The sequence below is a fragment of the Equus quagga genome, chromosome 8 (genome assembly GCF_021613505.1).
Source record: "Equus quagga isolate Etosha38 chromosome 8, UCLA_HA_Equagga_1.0, whole genome shotgun sequence".
NCBI classification, from domain to species: domain Eukaryota; kingdom Metazoa; phylum Chordata; class Mammalia; order Perissodactyla; family Equidae; genus Equus; species Equus quagga.
In genome coordinates this window covers 120,389,683-120,405,056 of record NC_060274.1, presented here as the reverse complement: position 1 = coordinate 120,405,056, position 15,374 = coordinate 120,389,683, and the positions used below count along the sequence as shown (strand labels likewise).

Sequence of the window (15,374 nt, the reverse complement as noted above, 5' to 3'; positions counted from 1 at the left end):
GTGTCAGATACTGTATACCTGTATGTGGCTTGCAAAGCCTAAAATATTTACACTTACTATCTGACCCTTTACAGAAAGAGTTTGCTGACCCATAGTTGGTGAGGAGACTAAGAGTTTTCAATATTTATACACTTATTCTGGGTCAGGCAAGAGATTAAAGTGGAAGAGTCAAGAAAAGCTCAGGAGGGGGAGGCACAAAACAAGGAGGGGGAGGAAGATAGAAAGGTCCTGTGAGAAGGGTGAGGGCTCACCAGCAGCGAGCGTGCTCTGTGCTCTCCGGGGTGCCCCTCAATCCCCAGTGGCCTGCTGACTCCTCCCCCTCCTCCCTCACTGCCTGGAGTCTCTCAGCCTTCTCTGACCTGTCCAGGCCTTTCTATAAAAGGTCACCGAGTGTTCCAAAGTCCAAGGGAGGACTCTCCAGGCTCTCTGAAGACCTCTCCTCTGTGGACTCGCCTGGGGACAGGGAGAGAGACTCAGGTGGAGAAGGAGTTAGGAAAGTCCCAGATGGCAGGCTGTCTGTCTCTTTAAATCTCAGGTAATTTGGGAGGAGGGAGGGAGTGTCTGCAAGGCTCGCCCTCACTCCCAGAAGGAGCTCCTGACAGAGGAGCCTGGCGGAGGGAGTCCCGCTTCTGCCAAGCACAACAAACTTGGAGCTCTCCCCAGTCTGGCTGGTGTGCCTCAGGGAGACTCCTGCCAGGACCAGGGAGGTAGGAGACGGAGGGACCTCTACCGGGAGAGAGCAGGCCAGCTCCGGAGGGGGGCCCATGTGGCCCCAAGGCTGAGTCCTGTCAGGGTCTGGGCTTGGCCTCAGCCCTCCAAGGAGCCGGCCCTACACTCCATGGGTTTGCCGTTCCCCAAGGAAAAGGGGCTCATTCTCTGCCTGTGGAGAAAGTTCTGTAGATGGTTCCAGAGACAGGAGTCCTGGGCTCAGAGCCAAGATGAGCAGTACCTGCTGCAGCAGAAGAGGTAAGCCTCAATCTGCTCCTCACCCCTCCTCTCCCTCTGCCTCCCTTTTTCCCCCTCTCCATCTTTTGGCACCTTTGTCTGGACAGACTGCCCTTCCAATCCTGGCTCCTCTGGAGCATTTTGTCTCAAGAGTCTTGGTCTGTGGGGCTAGCGCCCCAGAATGCCAGGTGGAAGCTGTGGGGGCTGGCATGGACACAGGTGTTCACCATCTTTAAGATCCAATTAAATTATGCAAGCCTCTTCTGAGTACTTCCCTAAAGGCCAAGCACCTTTCTGGGCCTTGACAGGATTGTGGTATCATTGAACCTCTACCACAGAGGTGCTGGCGGGTCGAGACAATGCCTTATATGTCTCTACTCCCTGCCCCTGGAACAATCTCTCTGGCAGAAATACATAGCACATGTATGTATGTATGTGGGAATGAATGAATGAATGATTGAATGAACGGAGCAGAGGGGAACTGTAGACACTGGTAACCAGCACAAAATAAGACAAACTGTGGTAATGGTCAGCATTCCTCTGCATTTATCACATCAGCCATTGACCAAGGCCTGAATGCCGGACACTGCAGATGGGGTGGTATGAAGATGAACAAAGCTGGGACCCCCCCAGAATTTATTACTGTCTATTGTGTGGAGAGGGGCATGCATGACTGGCCAAAATGCCAGATGTGCTTATGACCAATGCTCATCCATTCTCTCATCCAGGTTGAGGAATTTAAGAGGTTCTAGAGTTGGAGCCCTAAGGAAATCTCACTGGTTGCTTCTAGCCCCCTGAAAACTTCCCTGAACTCATTTGATGTCCCCCCACCCTGCTAGCAGCTTAGAGTTGAGAGCTGGGGAGGAGGGGAGATGGCAAAGCTTGAGGCCATTCCTGTGTGTGGTTTTTTCTCCAAAGTCTCTGTGGCGGTGGCACGCTAGAAGGATGTCCTCCTATTGAGGCTTTCCCTGGCCCCTAAGAAGGCAGATAATAGGCTGTTCATAGGGGAAAGCCCAAAGGTTTTGTGTCTGAGGTTCTTCCTCCACCTCCAAGATTAGGGGCCTGCTAGAGCCAGACAAGGAGGTTAGAGGCTGCCTGGAGCCCCTGGGGTTTTTCTTCTTCTGCTCAAGGATTCTGGACTGGGGATGCGCTCATTTTTTGAGTTTTGGCTTCCTGTCTCTCTCTTCAGCCACCCACCTCTCTCCTCCCCAGGCTGGGAGAGTGGGGGCTGAGTACATGTTTGGCTGATGACATCTTGAGGCAACAGAATGGCACTGTTGTTGTAGAAGAGGTCATCACTGGTTCCACTCACCCCTTCCCACTCAGGACCCTGGGGCTGGGGGAGCCAGGCACAGAGAACAGAAAGGCCTAGGGCTTGGAAGGGGTGGCAGAGGTTCCCTGTGTGACGTGAGGCAGAGACAGAGTGAAAGACAGTCTGGCTGGGAGTGGGCTGCTTCCACTTGTTTTTTCTGACCCTATTTTTCCTTAAGACCAATTGGTGCTTCTCTTCTTATACCTTGGGCTAAGAAAGCCTGATGTCACCACTTTGAGGTGTTCCCCCTACGTTCCTGATATCCCCACCTTACTCTACAGTTTCTTGGCTCTCTTCTTACTAGATGCCAGGAGCCTAGAGTACTGATTCCCCTCTGAATGAGTACGCCCTAGAAGGACACTGAAAGTGCTGGGAAAGGGAGTGTCCTCGGCTGTGCAGTGAACCAGGCTACGGGGAGTCTTGTGGGCAACTAGATAAATATGAGATAACCACGTAAGCGAGGACAATGTGCCAGGTGAGGAGGTGAACTGATGGACGAAAGCAGCCAACAATGTTACCGGCGCCTCTTTATCTCATATAATACCCAAACCAGCCTTGGGAGGTAGGGCCTGTTATCCCCCTGTGAAGGAGACAGGCCCAGAATGAGCAAGTGGTGAAGTCAGGATTTGTGACAAGAGCTTAGAGGGGGACTATGAGTGGGGTTGAGAGGATTCCAGGAGGTGGAGCATGGTCCAATGAAAAGGGAAGGTTTTATGGTCTCTCAGGATGATTGAGAACCCAACGTTCCTCTCTGTCTGGTAGACTTGTCTTGGGTCTCAGTCACGCTGCCCTCTCTGCTTAAATTCACATCATTAGGATCCAAGCTGAACTCTTACTTTTCTCCCATTTCTTCTGCATCCTCTCTCCCGGGGCCTTGAATTGTCTTATTTCCTGAGACCCAATATACTAAACATTTATTGAGCATAAAGTTCTATGCTAGGTTTGCAGAAAATTAACGTGACACATTCCCTGCTCTCATTCTCATCGGTAACACGCATCTACTTGGGTTAAAAGTGAGCTTGATGAGTGTCCTAAGAAGGATGTAAACAAGTGTTGTGGGAGCATAGAGGAAGATAGCGTAGTATCTGATTTCAGCTGGTGTGGGGTGGGCTGGGCAGCTTCCAGAGGCTGCCAACAGACCCTCAAACCTGACCATCTTGCTGACACGTCCTCCTTTCCACTAGTTGGCCGGGGAAGTAGGGAACCCTGGAGGCTCTCCTCTGTTTAGACAGATATCGGTGTAAATACATGTGAACTGACTTGTCTGTGGAAAGTAAGCTCTGGGACTCTCCATCCAGCATAGTAGGACTCCTTGCCTCAGTAAATACACACGCACACATGCGTACTTGCAGGCACAGGTGACGGAGTTGTGGCAGTTAGAAAGGAGGCCCGACTCCAAGTCTGGAAATAGCCACTTTCCCTGGAGCTTTGGCTTCCTCATCCCATTGCCAAGAACCTGAGCTGGAGGGAGGTGGCCAACATGTGGCCGGTGCATGCCTCTTCCCCGCACATGACTGCTCTTTCTTTCATCTATGGTCACTGCTCCAGGCTGGCCGAGAAAAATCAAGAAAAGCCGTAAAACTAGAAGAACCACATAATTTAGTGGTGAGAGCCTGAGTCTAGGTTCTTGGCCAAGCATTCTGCCTTTAACTCTGTGATATTCTGGCAATGATTTGGCTATGCTGCCTCAGTTTCCTTTTCTGGAAAATGAGAGACTGATTCAGCCTGTGTTACAGGGCTGTAAGGAACAAAGGTGGCAATAGTGAGGTGCTGCTTTGGACGCTGAAAAGCACATTTAACAAATGGGACTATTGTGATGAAAAGTGTTAGAGGGGTTGTGTGCTTGCTCCTATCAGAACTGTATCCACCCTGGAAACCCGTACTCTGAGCTACATATTGCGTGCGCCCTCCTTTCCCAGTTGGCGTACTCATCTGAGACGTGCTTGTGGGACCCATGCGTGTGGATACAGTCCCTGCACCTCCTGTAACCCCTCTTCAACCCTGGTTAACACAGATAACAGGGACAGAGAAATGGCCAGTGGGAAACTAGTTGAACTCTGCCTCTGACTTGTTTGGACAAGTCGCTTCAGGACTCCAGGCCACTTTCTCCATCTGTTACAGTGAACAGACTAGATGAATTTTCTAGAGACTTTCTTGCTCTAAAATTCTGATTTGAATTTTCCTGCAGGCACTCTTGGTCCTGTCTTGTTTCCCCAGCAACTAAATACAAAACTTCACTTGTGCACACTGCACACCTAAGTGTGTGCACACACAGTCCTATACACATCTGCAAGAATGGAGGAAGGGAGGACAGGGTGGCGGGAACAGAGGGAGGGATGTGGGAGATCCCCACTTGATGGCCCAGAGGGAACCCTGAGGGGTAAACCAAGTATGTGTTTATTCTGCAAAATATGTGCTAGGGTTTAGGCCAGGAATCCTAGAGTGGGTTTTCCACCAGTCTAATATTGAACCAGACCGTTCAATTTTATAATTAATTGTCCATCAAAACAAAACATTCTAAATCCTGAAAACACCTTTCATATTGTTATAATTTCAGATTTGCTCTATAATTTCTTTTGTCTACTTAATCACTGGGTGCTTAAAAGGCTTCACCTTTTTACCTCTCTTTTAGTTAAGTACCTAATTGTAAGAAAACATGTATAGCGGATTTCTCATTCTTTTTAATGTGAAGAAATCCATTTTTAAAAAATGGATTATCGGGGCTGGCCGTGTGGCTGAGTGGTTAAGTTTGTGTGCTCCTCTTTGGTGGCCCAGGGTTTCATCTGTTTGGATCCTAGGTGCGGACCTAGCACCGCTCATCAAGCCATGCTGAGGTGGCGTCCCACATAGCAGACTAGAAGGACCTACAACTAGAATATGCAACTATGTACTGGGAGGCTTTGGGAAGAAGAAGAAAAAGAAAAAGAAAAAAAAGATTGGCAACAGATGTTAGCTCAGAGCCAATCTTTTTTTTAAAAAAAAGGATTATGAATAATTGTACTTCTAAGTCAGAATTCGTCTACCTTGGCACTACGGACACATTGGGCAAGAAAATTCTTCGTTACAGGACGCTGCCCTGTATAAGATGCTTAATGGCATCCTTGCCTTCTACCCACTAGATGCCAGTAGCACCTCCTCCCCTAGTCCTGACAACCAAAAATGTCTCCAGATATCACCAAATTCCTTGGGGAGGGGGCAAGCGCTCACTCCTGGTGGAGAACCACTGCTCCAAAGCACTGTAAATAAGAGTTTCTGGTAGTAATGTGAACTATTCTATCAAATAAAGTGAAATTTTCCCCTGGAAGGGAGTGAGTATAATTTAACCATTCAAACTGGAAGATATTTTATCAGGATCTCCCCCCTTCCTGCACTAAGGAGGAGTATAGCAAAGACCAGATTTAAACTTCTGTGCTGGGTTGTTGTGGAAGAAACTATTTGTGCCTCAGGCACAAGAATCTTTGGATAGGTCTCCTCTTATGCCCTTTCTATGGGGCCCAAGGGCAGTCAGGTGTTTTGAGGGGTCTGCCTTACTGCCAAGAACTGTGAGCAAGGGCTTTCTCTGCTGTCCCCTTGTGGCCCTATGATTCTATTGCAAGTGATGGCTTTGATTTATGACCTGATCCCCTCAGAACCATGCATATACTGCGTTCCTTTTTGCTGGATTCTGGAGTTTGCTACCAGAGGAGGCCACTTCTCTACAAACCTTGCTGGGTTGGGTCATAAGCTGGTTTTTGTGCAGAGTGTGGTCTGAATGGGGTTGCCAGATAAAATAGAAGATACTGAGTTAAATTTGAATTTCAAATAAACAATGAATAAGTGGTTAGTATAAGTATGTCCCAAATATTGCATGAGACATACTTATATAGTGAGCATACCTATAGTCTAGACAGAAGCTGAATTATAAGGTTGTACACCTGAAACTTATATGTTATAAATCAAAGTGACGTCAATTAACAAAAGGAAAAAAAGTGCTTTATTAAAAAAATTATTTGTTGTATATTTAAAATTCAAATCTAACTGAGCATCGTGTATTTTTATTTGGTAAATCTGGCAAGCCCAGGCTGGACAGTGGCTCCTTGTGCTTCCCAAGCCCACTGGGGCAGTCAGCAGAGGCAAGAAAAGAAACACATAGGAATGGAGGTTTGTGGAGGACATTTACGGACTTCAGAGATGTGTAGGGACCAAAAGGAATATCTTTGAGCCTGCCACTGACTAACCTCCCCGCTTATATCTTAGGGAGTGGTGAGATATGACAAATCTGGAACTTGGGTAATGACCCCCCTTGGATCCACTAACCTGCCATACATTTAGTCAAAATGGGGCACAAAACTAGAAGCTAATTGGAGAAGAGCTGGGAAAGGATGCAAAGATAAGAAAGTTGTTGCTCTCTGTCAGTAGGATAGAGTAGGGTTTTGGGCAAATGGTCAGAAAGGTGGTGGTGAAGAGGATGTAGAAAACTTGTTTGGCGGCTGCCTTTGTGTACCAAGCATACTATTTTTTACGTAGATGATATATTTGCCTAAGGTTGGCTTAGGAAGTGGCCAGTGGGGATAATAAGTAAAGCCAAACTACCTTCTGGCTCTGCTATAGATTTATCTGTTCCACAGATAGTGGTGGGTGTTTACCAGAGGCTGGGCACATCCCTAGGCATCCGGAGCAAAGTCTATACAATGAAGGGTGGGTGGGGAGCTGGATTCCAGTGGAAGGAGAGTTTTTGCAGTGCAGGCATCAGGAGAGTGGTGTGCTGTGGGGAGGTGAGGCGGAAATGCTGGGTGTAAGGAGTGAGTGGGGGGAGGAGAGCATGGAAAAGTAGTTGCACAAAGACTGTAAAGGACCTCTGGATTCCTTCTCCTTGAGCATTTCAGGACCCATCAGACTTTTGTAAGCTGTGATTACACTTGCCATCTAGAAAGAGCATCTTGGCAGCATCAAGAAGGATGGATTCGGGTGTCGGGAAACTAATTAGGAGGATATTTTGCTAATCTTGGGCTGGAGAGTGAGGACATGAATTAATGAGAGTCAGTAGGGACGAGGAGGTGGGGACTGAATGGAGAGAGAATTTTAGATGTTGAACTGGCAGGGCCTGGTGGTTGCCTAGGTGGCATAGGAGGGGCTGGAGCCAACTCTTATGGAGACGTGCGTCTCCTGCTCATTCCTCCTCTCCTGATCTGCCCCCTACCCCGACACTTGGAGTTGATTTCCTGCCACTGCCAGTGTTTCATTGTGTGAGCTTCTGTCTGTGTCTTTTTATATGCCACATATTTGGCCATCTATGTGTTACCTCATTTGCTTCCATTGAAAGGCCAAATGGCTCTAGGCCAAGAGAGAAAATTCAGTAAAAGGGGCCTATGTATCTTAGTTGGAGTAAGTTTTGACTTAAAAAACGTTTTTAGTTCATTGTAGGAATAAAACTCAAGAGAGGATTTGGAGACCAAATCATCAGAGAAGATGAACTTTTCCTGAGACAAGTGAGCAGCAGATAGGAAGTAGGAAGAGACAATAATCTGACTTAAGAGCCAGAAGAAAAAAGAATCCACTGTTGCTTTTTGATTGAGCCCTGAAGATGCTGTTGTAGAGAGGAGAGTGCCAGGATCAAGGGGCTTTGCTGAAAAGGTCTAGAAAGAAGGGCATCGTGCAACAGGAGAAAATCTGCTAGCCTCTACATGTTGACTTCCTCCACAAATATGAAGCAGGAATTCCCTGTATCCCTAGTCCACGAAAACAAGGCTTATCTTGAAGGGTAATCTCAGGGCACTTAGTGAAGCTAAAACAGGGTTGCTTCAGAAGTCAATGGGTCAGGTCAACAAGTGTTTAAGTAAAACTCCTCTCCTCCATACCTAATATGCACAGATAACACATTCACAACATTCTGGCCCCATCACCCAGGGGATAGGAACTGAGTCACTGAGGCTCCCCCATTCAAGCCAAAAGGGGAAAAGTTGGTTTGGGTTAGCTAACTGATCATGCAAAAAGAGATAAGGCAACCCCTTTTACCCTAATAGCCTCACTTCTCTGGATCAGGGACCTTGGGGTTCATTACCACTGAGGTACACACATTTGTGTAAGATGGACCAAAGTCGTTGCTGCTTGCTCCACAATTGGGCATACTCACTATTGCCACCTTTCTGATCCCATTCCCTTGTAGGATCTGGGAGTACCCTCTCCTTCTAGCTGCCAAAGAGAATGATGTAAAGGCTCTCAACAAGCTGCTCAAGAATGGGGCCTGTGAGGTGCTCCAGAGAGGTAAGGAGCAGAGCCCTCAGCATGGCTCTCCTCCTGGATCAACCCAGTATAGCCCAGGACCTTCTGCTGTGGGCCCCTGAATCTCTATTGTCCCCATTGCCCTGCCCAATAGAAGCCATATGACTCTCCTTTCTGTCAATGCCAGGAGCCATGGGGGAGACAGCACTGCACATAGCTGCTCTCTCTGACAACTTGGAGGCGGCCTTGGTGCTGATGGAGGCTGCCCCGGAACTTGTCTTTGAGCCCATGACATCTGAGCTCTTTGAGGGTGAGGAGGCAAGGGACCCAGGATGGAGGGAAGGGGTGATCTGTTGGATATTTCAGGTCAGTCTCTGTAGTGGATTATTTGGGGACACCAAGGAGGGGATCTGAGCCCTCTACTCCTTATTCCCCTCTGCAACTCCCTTCTTCCTTATCGTCCTCACTGCACAACATCAGAGCACCCAACCTCTGAAATGGGAAGACCTAGAGAGTGGGAAGAGATGAGCAGCAGCTGGACCCCCTGGGAACCCTGCCAACCCCAGGGCTCCCCATCGTCCCCCACCCTCCCCCACCCCAGGGCTCTCCATCCTCCTCCAACCCCAGCCTGCTCTGGTGAAGAGGACCAGGTATAGATATGGGAAGGACCCCCTGCAGCATCCTGAGGACAGACCCCCTGACTGAGGACTCTTTCTGGGCCAGGTCAAACTGCATTGCATATAGCCATTATGAATCAGAATGTGAACTTGGTGAGAGCCCTGCTTGCCCACGGGGCCAGTGTTTCTGCCAGAGCTACAGGCACAGCTTTCCACCGCAGCCCCCATAACTGTATCTACTTTGGTGAGAGCCATGGCCACGGCTGGCATGAAGGGGAGGTGGAGAGGTGGGCAGGAATGGGGGGGGTGGGCTGAGGAGGGTTCCACCCTGGGGAAGCTGGGAGTGGTCAGCCCATTCCCTCCACTGCCCTTTGCACCATCCCTTCCTCTGGTTCTGCTGACAAATCTCCCCAAGCCCAGAGGTGAGATGAGGGGAAGGAGGCAGTCACTTGGGGAGACTGCCCATCCCATCAGACACTCCTGCCATGGAGCCCTCTGTGTCCCCAGGGGAGCACCCTTTGTCCTTTGCTGCCTGTGTAGGCAGTGAAGAGATTGTGAGGCTGCTTATTGAGCATGGAGCCGACATCCGGGCCCAGGACTCCCTAGGTAAGAGCTGGGGAGGACAGCTGGGGAGCTAGGGGTGTGAGGGGAGGGGCTGGGAGAGCCCTCAGGCCTACCTTGAGGGTGGGCACAGGGAACATCATGGACTTTGCTCCAGTGGTCTTGTGACACCAGTGTCCTCCCCCAGGAAACACAGTGTTGCACATCCTCATCCTCCAGCCCAACAAAACCTTTGCCTGCCAGATGTACAACCTGCTGCTGTCCTATGATGGGCGCAGGAACCACCTGCAGTCCCTGGACCTTGTGCCCAATCTCCAAGGTCTCACCCCCTTCAAGCTGGCCGGAGTGGAGGGCAACACTGTGGTGAGGGACACTCCCCAACCCCACATGTCTTTCTAAAGAATTTCATCCTTCACTTCTGGCCCTTTGAGGAAATAGATATGAACACTCATCTCTGATGCTCAGTCCTACTTACAGCTCAGATTGGAATTTCTTTCTCAGCCCCTGTCTCTCTTGTCCCATCCCATGTCTTGCCCACTTCCTCTCCCCTGAGGTGTTGGGTGCTTATAGAGTCTAGATGCCACCCGAGGGGGGTAGTAATGCCCATGTCCACTCCCCTTTCAGCCTACAGAGCAGCAGCCCTCCAGCCTCTCCCCTCCTCTTCCTAAGCTCTAGACGGAGTTCCAGGGGAAGGAGAGGAATGTAGGAGGTCAGCATGAAGACGGTTTCTTCTGCCCAAAAGGCTATGGTCATTGAGTGAAGAGCAACCACCCTCCTGGACAAGCTTCCCACTCACACCGTGACCATCCCCTTTGCTTGCCCCTCCTCATGCATCTCCCCCTCTCTTAGATGTTCCAGCACCTGATGCAGAAGCGGAAGCATATCCAGTGGACATGTGGGCCGCTGACCTCCACTATCTATGACATCACGGAGATTGACTCCTCGGGGGATGAGCAATCTCTGCTGGAACTTATTGTTACCACCAAGAAGCGGGAGGTATGGGGTCTTCAGGTTAGAGAGTAGCTGGGGAGAGAAGTCAGGATCTCTGATCTGCTTGCTCTATTCTTTCTGCACAGGCTCGCCAGATCCTGGACCAGACGCCGGTGAAGGAGCTGGTGAGCCTCAAGTGGAAAAGATATGGGCAGCCATACTTCTGCATGCTGGGTGCCATTTACCTGCTGTACATGATCTGCTTCACCATGTGCTGCATCTACCGCCCCCTCAAGCCCATCACCAGTAACTGCACTGGCGCCGAGGACATCATTATTCTACAGCAGAAGCTGCTCCAGGTGATACCCTAGTAGCAGCAGAGCTTTGGAGCAGGATTTGGGTCAACTTTCTGCCCTTTCTCTTCTATCCCTTTTCTGTCCTACAGCTCACATTTCTCCCCTCACTCAGGTCTCAAATACATAGGCACAAACTCAAACTACGTCCACACAGAAACACACATAGGCTCTAGGAAGAGAGCTTGAGATAACCAAATCTAACAAGTTAAAAAGAATCTGATGATGCTGGTGACCCTTACAAGGGACATTGACTTCTGGCCAGGGGCAGGCAGGGCAGATGCATGGAAGCCCTGAGTTCTCTGACCATGTTCCCCGCCCATCCCCCCCAACCCCCACCTTAGGAGGCCTACTTGACCCCTAAGGATGGCATCCGACTGGTGGGGGAGCTGGTGAGTGTCGTTGGAGCTGTGATCCTTCTGCTTGCAGAGGTGAGGTATGGACAGGATCCAGGGTGAGGCTGTTTGTCCCAGGGATCCAAACCAAACCCGTCTATAAGCGCCTATGTTTCCTCCTGGCCTCTTTCCAGATTCCAGACATCTTGAGAGTGGGGTTCACTTGCTTCTTTGGACAGACCATCCTTGGAGGACCGTTCCATGTCATCACGTGAGTCTCCTTCCTCTCATTCCCATCCCTTCCCTCCCTAGGATTCCATTTTCACTCTCTGGATTCCTGACCCCTGGAGAACTGTAACTCCAGAGGTCCCTCCCCAGTGACGTGTGTGTGACCCTGTGTACTGAACTTGCAAAGGCTGAATCTGAGTGTGTGGGTACTGTCTCAGTCACACTCTTGCTCTTGGGTCCCCAGGATAATCCCAGTCTCCCTCTCATCACCCCCCTCTCTGCTCTCTTTCCAGGATCACCTATTCCTCCATGGTGCTGGTGACCATGGTGATGCGGCTCACTAACACCGAAGGAGAGGCAGTGCCCATGTCCTTTGCCCTGGTACTGGGCTGGTGCAACGTCATGTACTTTGCCCGAGGATTCCAGATGCTGGGCCCCTTCACCATCATGATCCAGAAGGTCAGTGCCTCCCCCCATGCTTCCTAGATAAAGGTCCCAAAGCAGGACTACAAACATTTCTGTAAAGGGCCAGATAATAGATATCTCAGGTTTTGTGAGCCACATATTGTTGCATGTTCTTCTTTTTTTTCTTTCTTCTTTTTCTTTTCTTAAAATTTTTTAACAATCCTTTAAAAATGTTAAAACCGTTCTTGGTTCAAGGGCCATACCAAAACAGGCCAAGTAGATTTGGCCTGCAGGTCATAGTTTGTCAAGCCTGTCTTAGAGGTGTGCTCTGGACGAGTCTGGACTTCTCAGAGTTAGTCTGCTGGAGGCTGGAAGGGGTAGTTGCTCAAGCGACAGGGCTGGAGATGGTCTCCCTCCCTCCTCTCTCTAGATGATTTTTGGTGACCTGATGCGATTCTGCTGGCTGATGGCAGTGGTCATCCTGGGCTTTGCCTCAGGTAAGTCTTCTGTCCAGGATGGGGGGCCATGAGAAGGAGAGGAGAGACATCCAGAGAGCACAGAATGCCTCTGATAAACTTGGGGAAACAAGGGAGGCAAGCCAGAGGTAAGAGGTGCTATAGTGTCTGAAGATGGGACATCCCTCACAGGTGAGGGAAAGCTGGGAGTGTTAGGAAGAGGTGTCTCTTGGGATCAGGAGGACGAGCCATATGGAAAATAAGAGAACGTAAAAACCCAAAGTATGGAGTGATGGAGGGCTGAGATGGTGATACTAGAGATGGGGGAAACAGTACTGAAATGGGCAGCAAACAGCTGGCTGTGATCCAGTCACATGCATGGTTGCCATGGTAACGCTCACCCCCTTGGGTGGGCAGCCTTCTATATCATCTTCCAGACAGAGTCCCCCAAAGAGCTGGGCCATTTCCACGATTACCCCATGGCACTGTTCAGCACCTTTGAGCTCTTCCTCACCGTCATCGATGGCCCTGCCAACTATGACGTGAATCTGCCCTTCATGTACAGCCTCACCTATGCTGCCTTCGCCATCATCGCCACGCTGCTCATGCTCAACCTCCTTATCGCCATGATGGGTGACACTCACTGGAGGGTGGCCCATGAGCGGGATGAGCTCTGGAGGGCCCAGGTGAGCCCTCTGGTGGCTGGGAGGGTTAGCGCAAGTCACTCCCTCCCTGCCAAGGAACTGGCAGAGCTCAGAGAGAAGCAGGATATTTTGACCCCAAATATGTTTGGACGGTTATTAGATAGTACACAAAGTAATGGAAAGTGTACAGAAGAATTGGATTGGCAATACAACCGAGCAATATTGGAATAGCTGAAAAAAATACTTGACAGTTTTCTCAAAAGCTAAAACCTCAGTCTTTTCCAGAATAATCAACAAGAAATAAAGTTAATAGTGGCCAAAAGGGCACTCAGTAAGTTTTGCTACTGGATAAAAACTGGTGTATCACATCTTGGAAATATTTAAGTCTGCAAAATTCGACCCAGAAAAATTGAACATGTTAAAAATGCCACAAAAACTCCCTATAATAGCAGAAGCTATCTTCAGTCAGATCATCATCATCATGGGGACAAAAGACCATTAAACAAATCAAATCATCATTTAAAAATACACTTACAAAATAATTTATCTCAACAAAAATAATTTCAGCAAAATGGAAATCCTGAAAATTGGATGGCATTTAACTGTGCTGTATAGAAAATGGAGTTAAAACCCTAAAGTGGCTAAATGGGGTTTGCTCAGGAAGATATTTTTCCATGCAAATGTATTGATATTAGATTTCTCAGTGGGACTTTGCATTTATAAATGAGCTTTACGTCTGTAGGGTCAAAATACCCTGTAGCCCTGAGGCCCCCTTTCTATTTGCTTTGCTCTCTTTCCTGTCACCTTGGAGTGAGGTCTCAACCTCCTGCAGGACCAGCCTGGCATTGGCATGGATGTCAGGTCACTGGCCGGAGAATTCTGGGGCTCATGTCCCGTCGACTCTCTTCCACAGAAGTGGGTCCACAAAGCTAACACCACCATCCTCAGCTTAGGGCTGTTGTCTATCACCTCTGGGAAACCATGAGCTCCTGAGATTCCTAGCTGTTGCTAAACTGTTGTCCCTCTGCCTGATGTTCTCTCTTGTCCTCTGCCCTTCTTCTCAGTCTGTATTTCTCAGTCTGCACCCAGCTTCTGATGTCCCCTTTTGTCCTAACATGCAGGTCGTGGCCACCACAGTGATGCTGGAGCGGAAGATGCCTCGCTGCCTGTGGCCTCGGTCCGGGATCTGCGGGCGGGAGTATGGACTGGGGGACCGCTGGTTCCTGCGGTGAGTGACAGTGTGGGGCTGGGTTCCTCTGCGCAGACACCCTCCTGCTTCCAGAGGCCCTGTGTGGGTCTGTGCACTCCTGAGGCTCTATGCCTGCAGACTGAAGTTGCTGCTAAGGGAAGGGGCTCACTGGGTGCTTGGGCCCCTGAAAGTATGCACAGAGCCGCTAGGCCAGGAGGCGCAACTTCCCGAGAGGCCTGGCTGCTGAGAGGCTGGTGTCCACTGTGTGCACACCAGCCGCAGACAAGGAAAAAGGCCAATCATGGTGGGGATGGGGTATGGATAGGAGACAAACACTGGCCCGAGATCAGCACTTCTATCCTTGGCTGCCTCTCAAGTCATCCGTTCTTCACAGGGTGGAAGACAAACAGGATCTCAACCAGCAGCGACTCCGGCGCTATGCACAGATCTTCCACAACCTGGGCTCCGACGATGAGGTGGACAAGGAATCGGAGCTGGGCAAAGAATCGGAGCTGGACAAAGATGCTGAAAGACTGCAGCTGGGCCTCCCCTTCAGCCCCTACCTGTCCCTTGCTACCCCCTCGGTGTCTCGGAGTACCTCCCGTAGCAGCACCAACTGGGAGAGGCTTCGGCAGGGGACCCTAGGGAGAGAATTGAAGGGAGCGCTCAACAGGGGTTTGGAAGATGGGGAGGGCTGGGAATATCAGATCTGAGAGCTGCAGATGCCCTCATTTTCCTGGGAGCATCACAAACACGAAAACAAAACCCCAAATACTTAAAAGTCTAATGTCTCAGGTCAGAGGGGAAAGGAAAGTAGAATGCACTAGGAATGGGAATAACTGTGCCCACGTCTCCACTACTCCTTCGGCTCTGGGGCAAATGGCACTCAAGGAAGTGGCCCACGCCTCACCCCAAGCACAGGCTGAGTGCGAAAGCCAATGAGGCCCCGGCCTGTGCCCGCTCTTGGGCCTTACTGAAGTACTCTGCACTGTCGGAGCCAAGCACTTTAAGGACAGGCATCCAGTCTCCACCTCAGTGTCCGAGGGGGTGGGGAGAGCCCAGGCATTTGTGGGGAGGCTTGCGGAAAGTGTGTGAGCGAGGAAAGAGGTACCACTTTGAGGGTGGGGTGAAGCTGGCTGTGTCTTGCTAACTTCTACTTTCCAATAAAGTTGTTCCCTCCTCTGCTCCTCTTGTGCATT

General features: G+C 49.9%; 1 protein-coding gene across 2 annotated transcripts; it reads left to right on the top strand.

Annotated features, from left to right (window-relative positions):
- Positions 1-554: 554 nt before the first annotated feature.
- Positions 555-15,332, top strand: TRPV6 (transient receptor potential cation channel subfamily V member 6). 2 transcript variants are annotated; one of them, XM_046669205.1, is made up of 15 exons: positions 555-966; positions 8,403-8,500; positions 8,646-8,768; positions 9,182-9,319; positions 9,583-9,681; positions 9,824-9,999; positions 10,486-10,632; positions 10,713-10,925; positions 11,264-11,350; positions 11,449-11,525; positions 11,776-11,941; positions 12,318-12,384; positions 12,760-13,028; positions 14,108-14,214; positions 14,570-15,332. In XM_046669205.1, the coding sequence occupies exons 1-15, from the start codon at positions 839-841 to the stop codon at positions 14,886-14,888; spliced, it is 2,214 nt and encodes a 737-aa protein (XP_046525161.1). In that variant the 5' UTR covers positions 555-838; the 3' UTR covers positions 14,889-15,332. The 2 variants fall into 2 exon arrangements, with proteins under 2 accessions (XP_046525161.1, XP_046525160.1); XM_046669204.1 differs by having other exon boundaries at positions 724-966; positions 11,264-11,311.
- Positions 15,333-15,374: the final 42 nt, after the last annotated feature.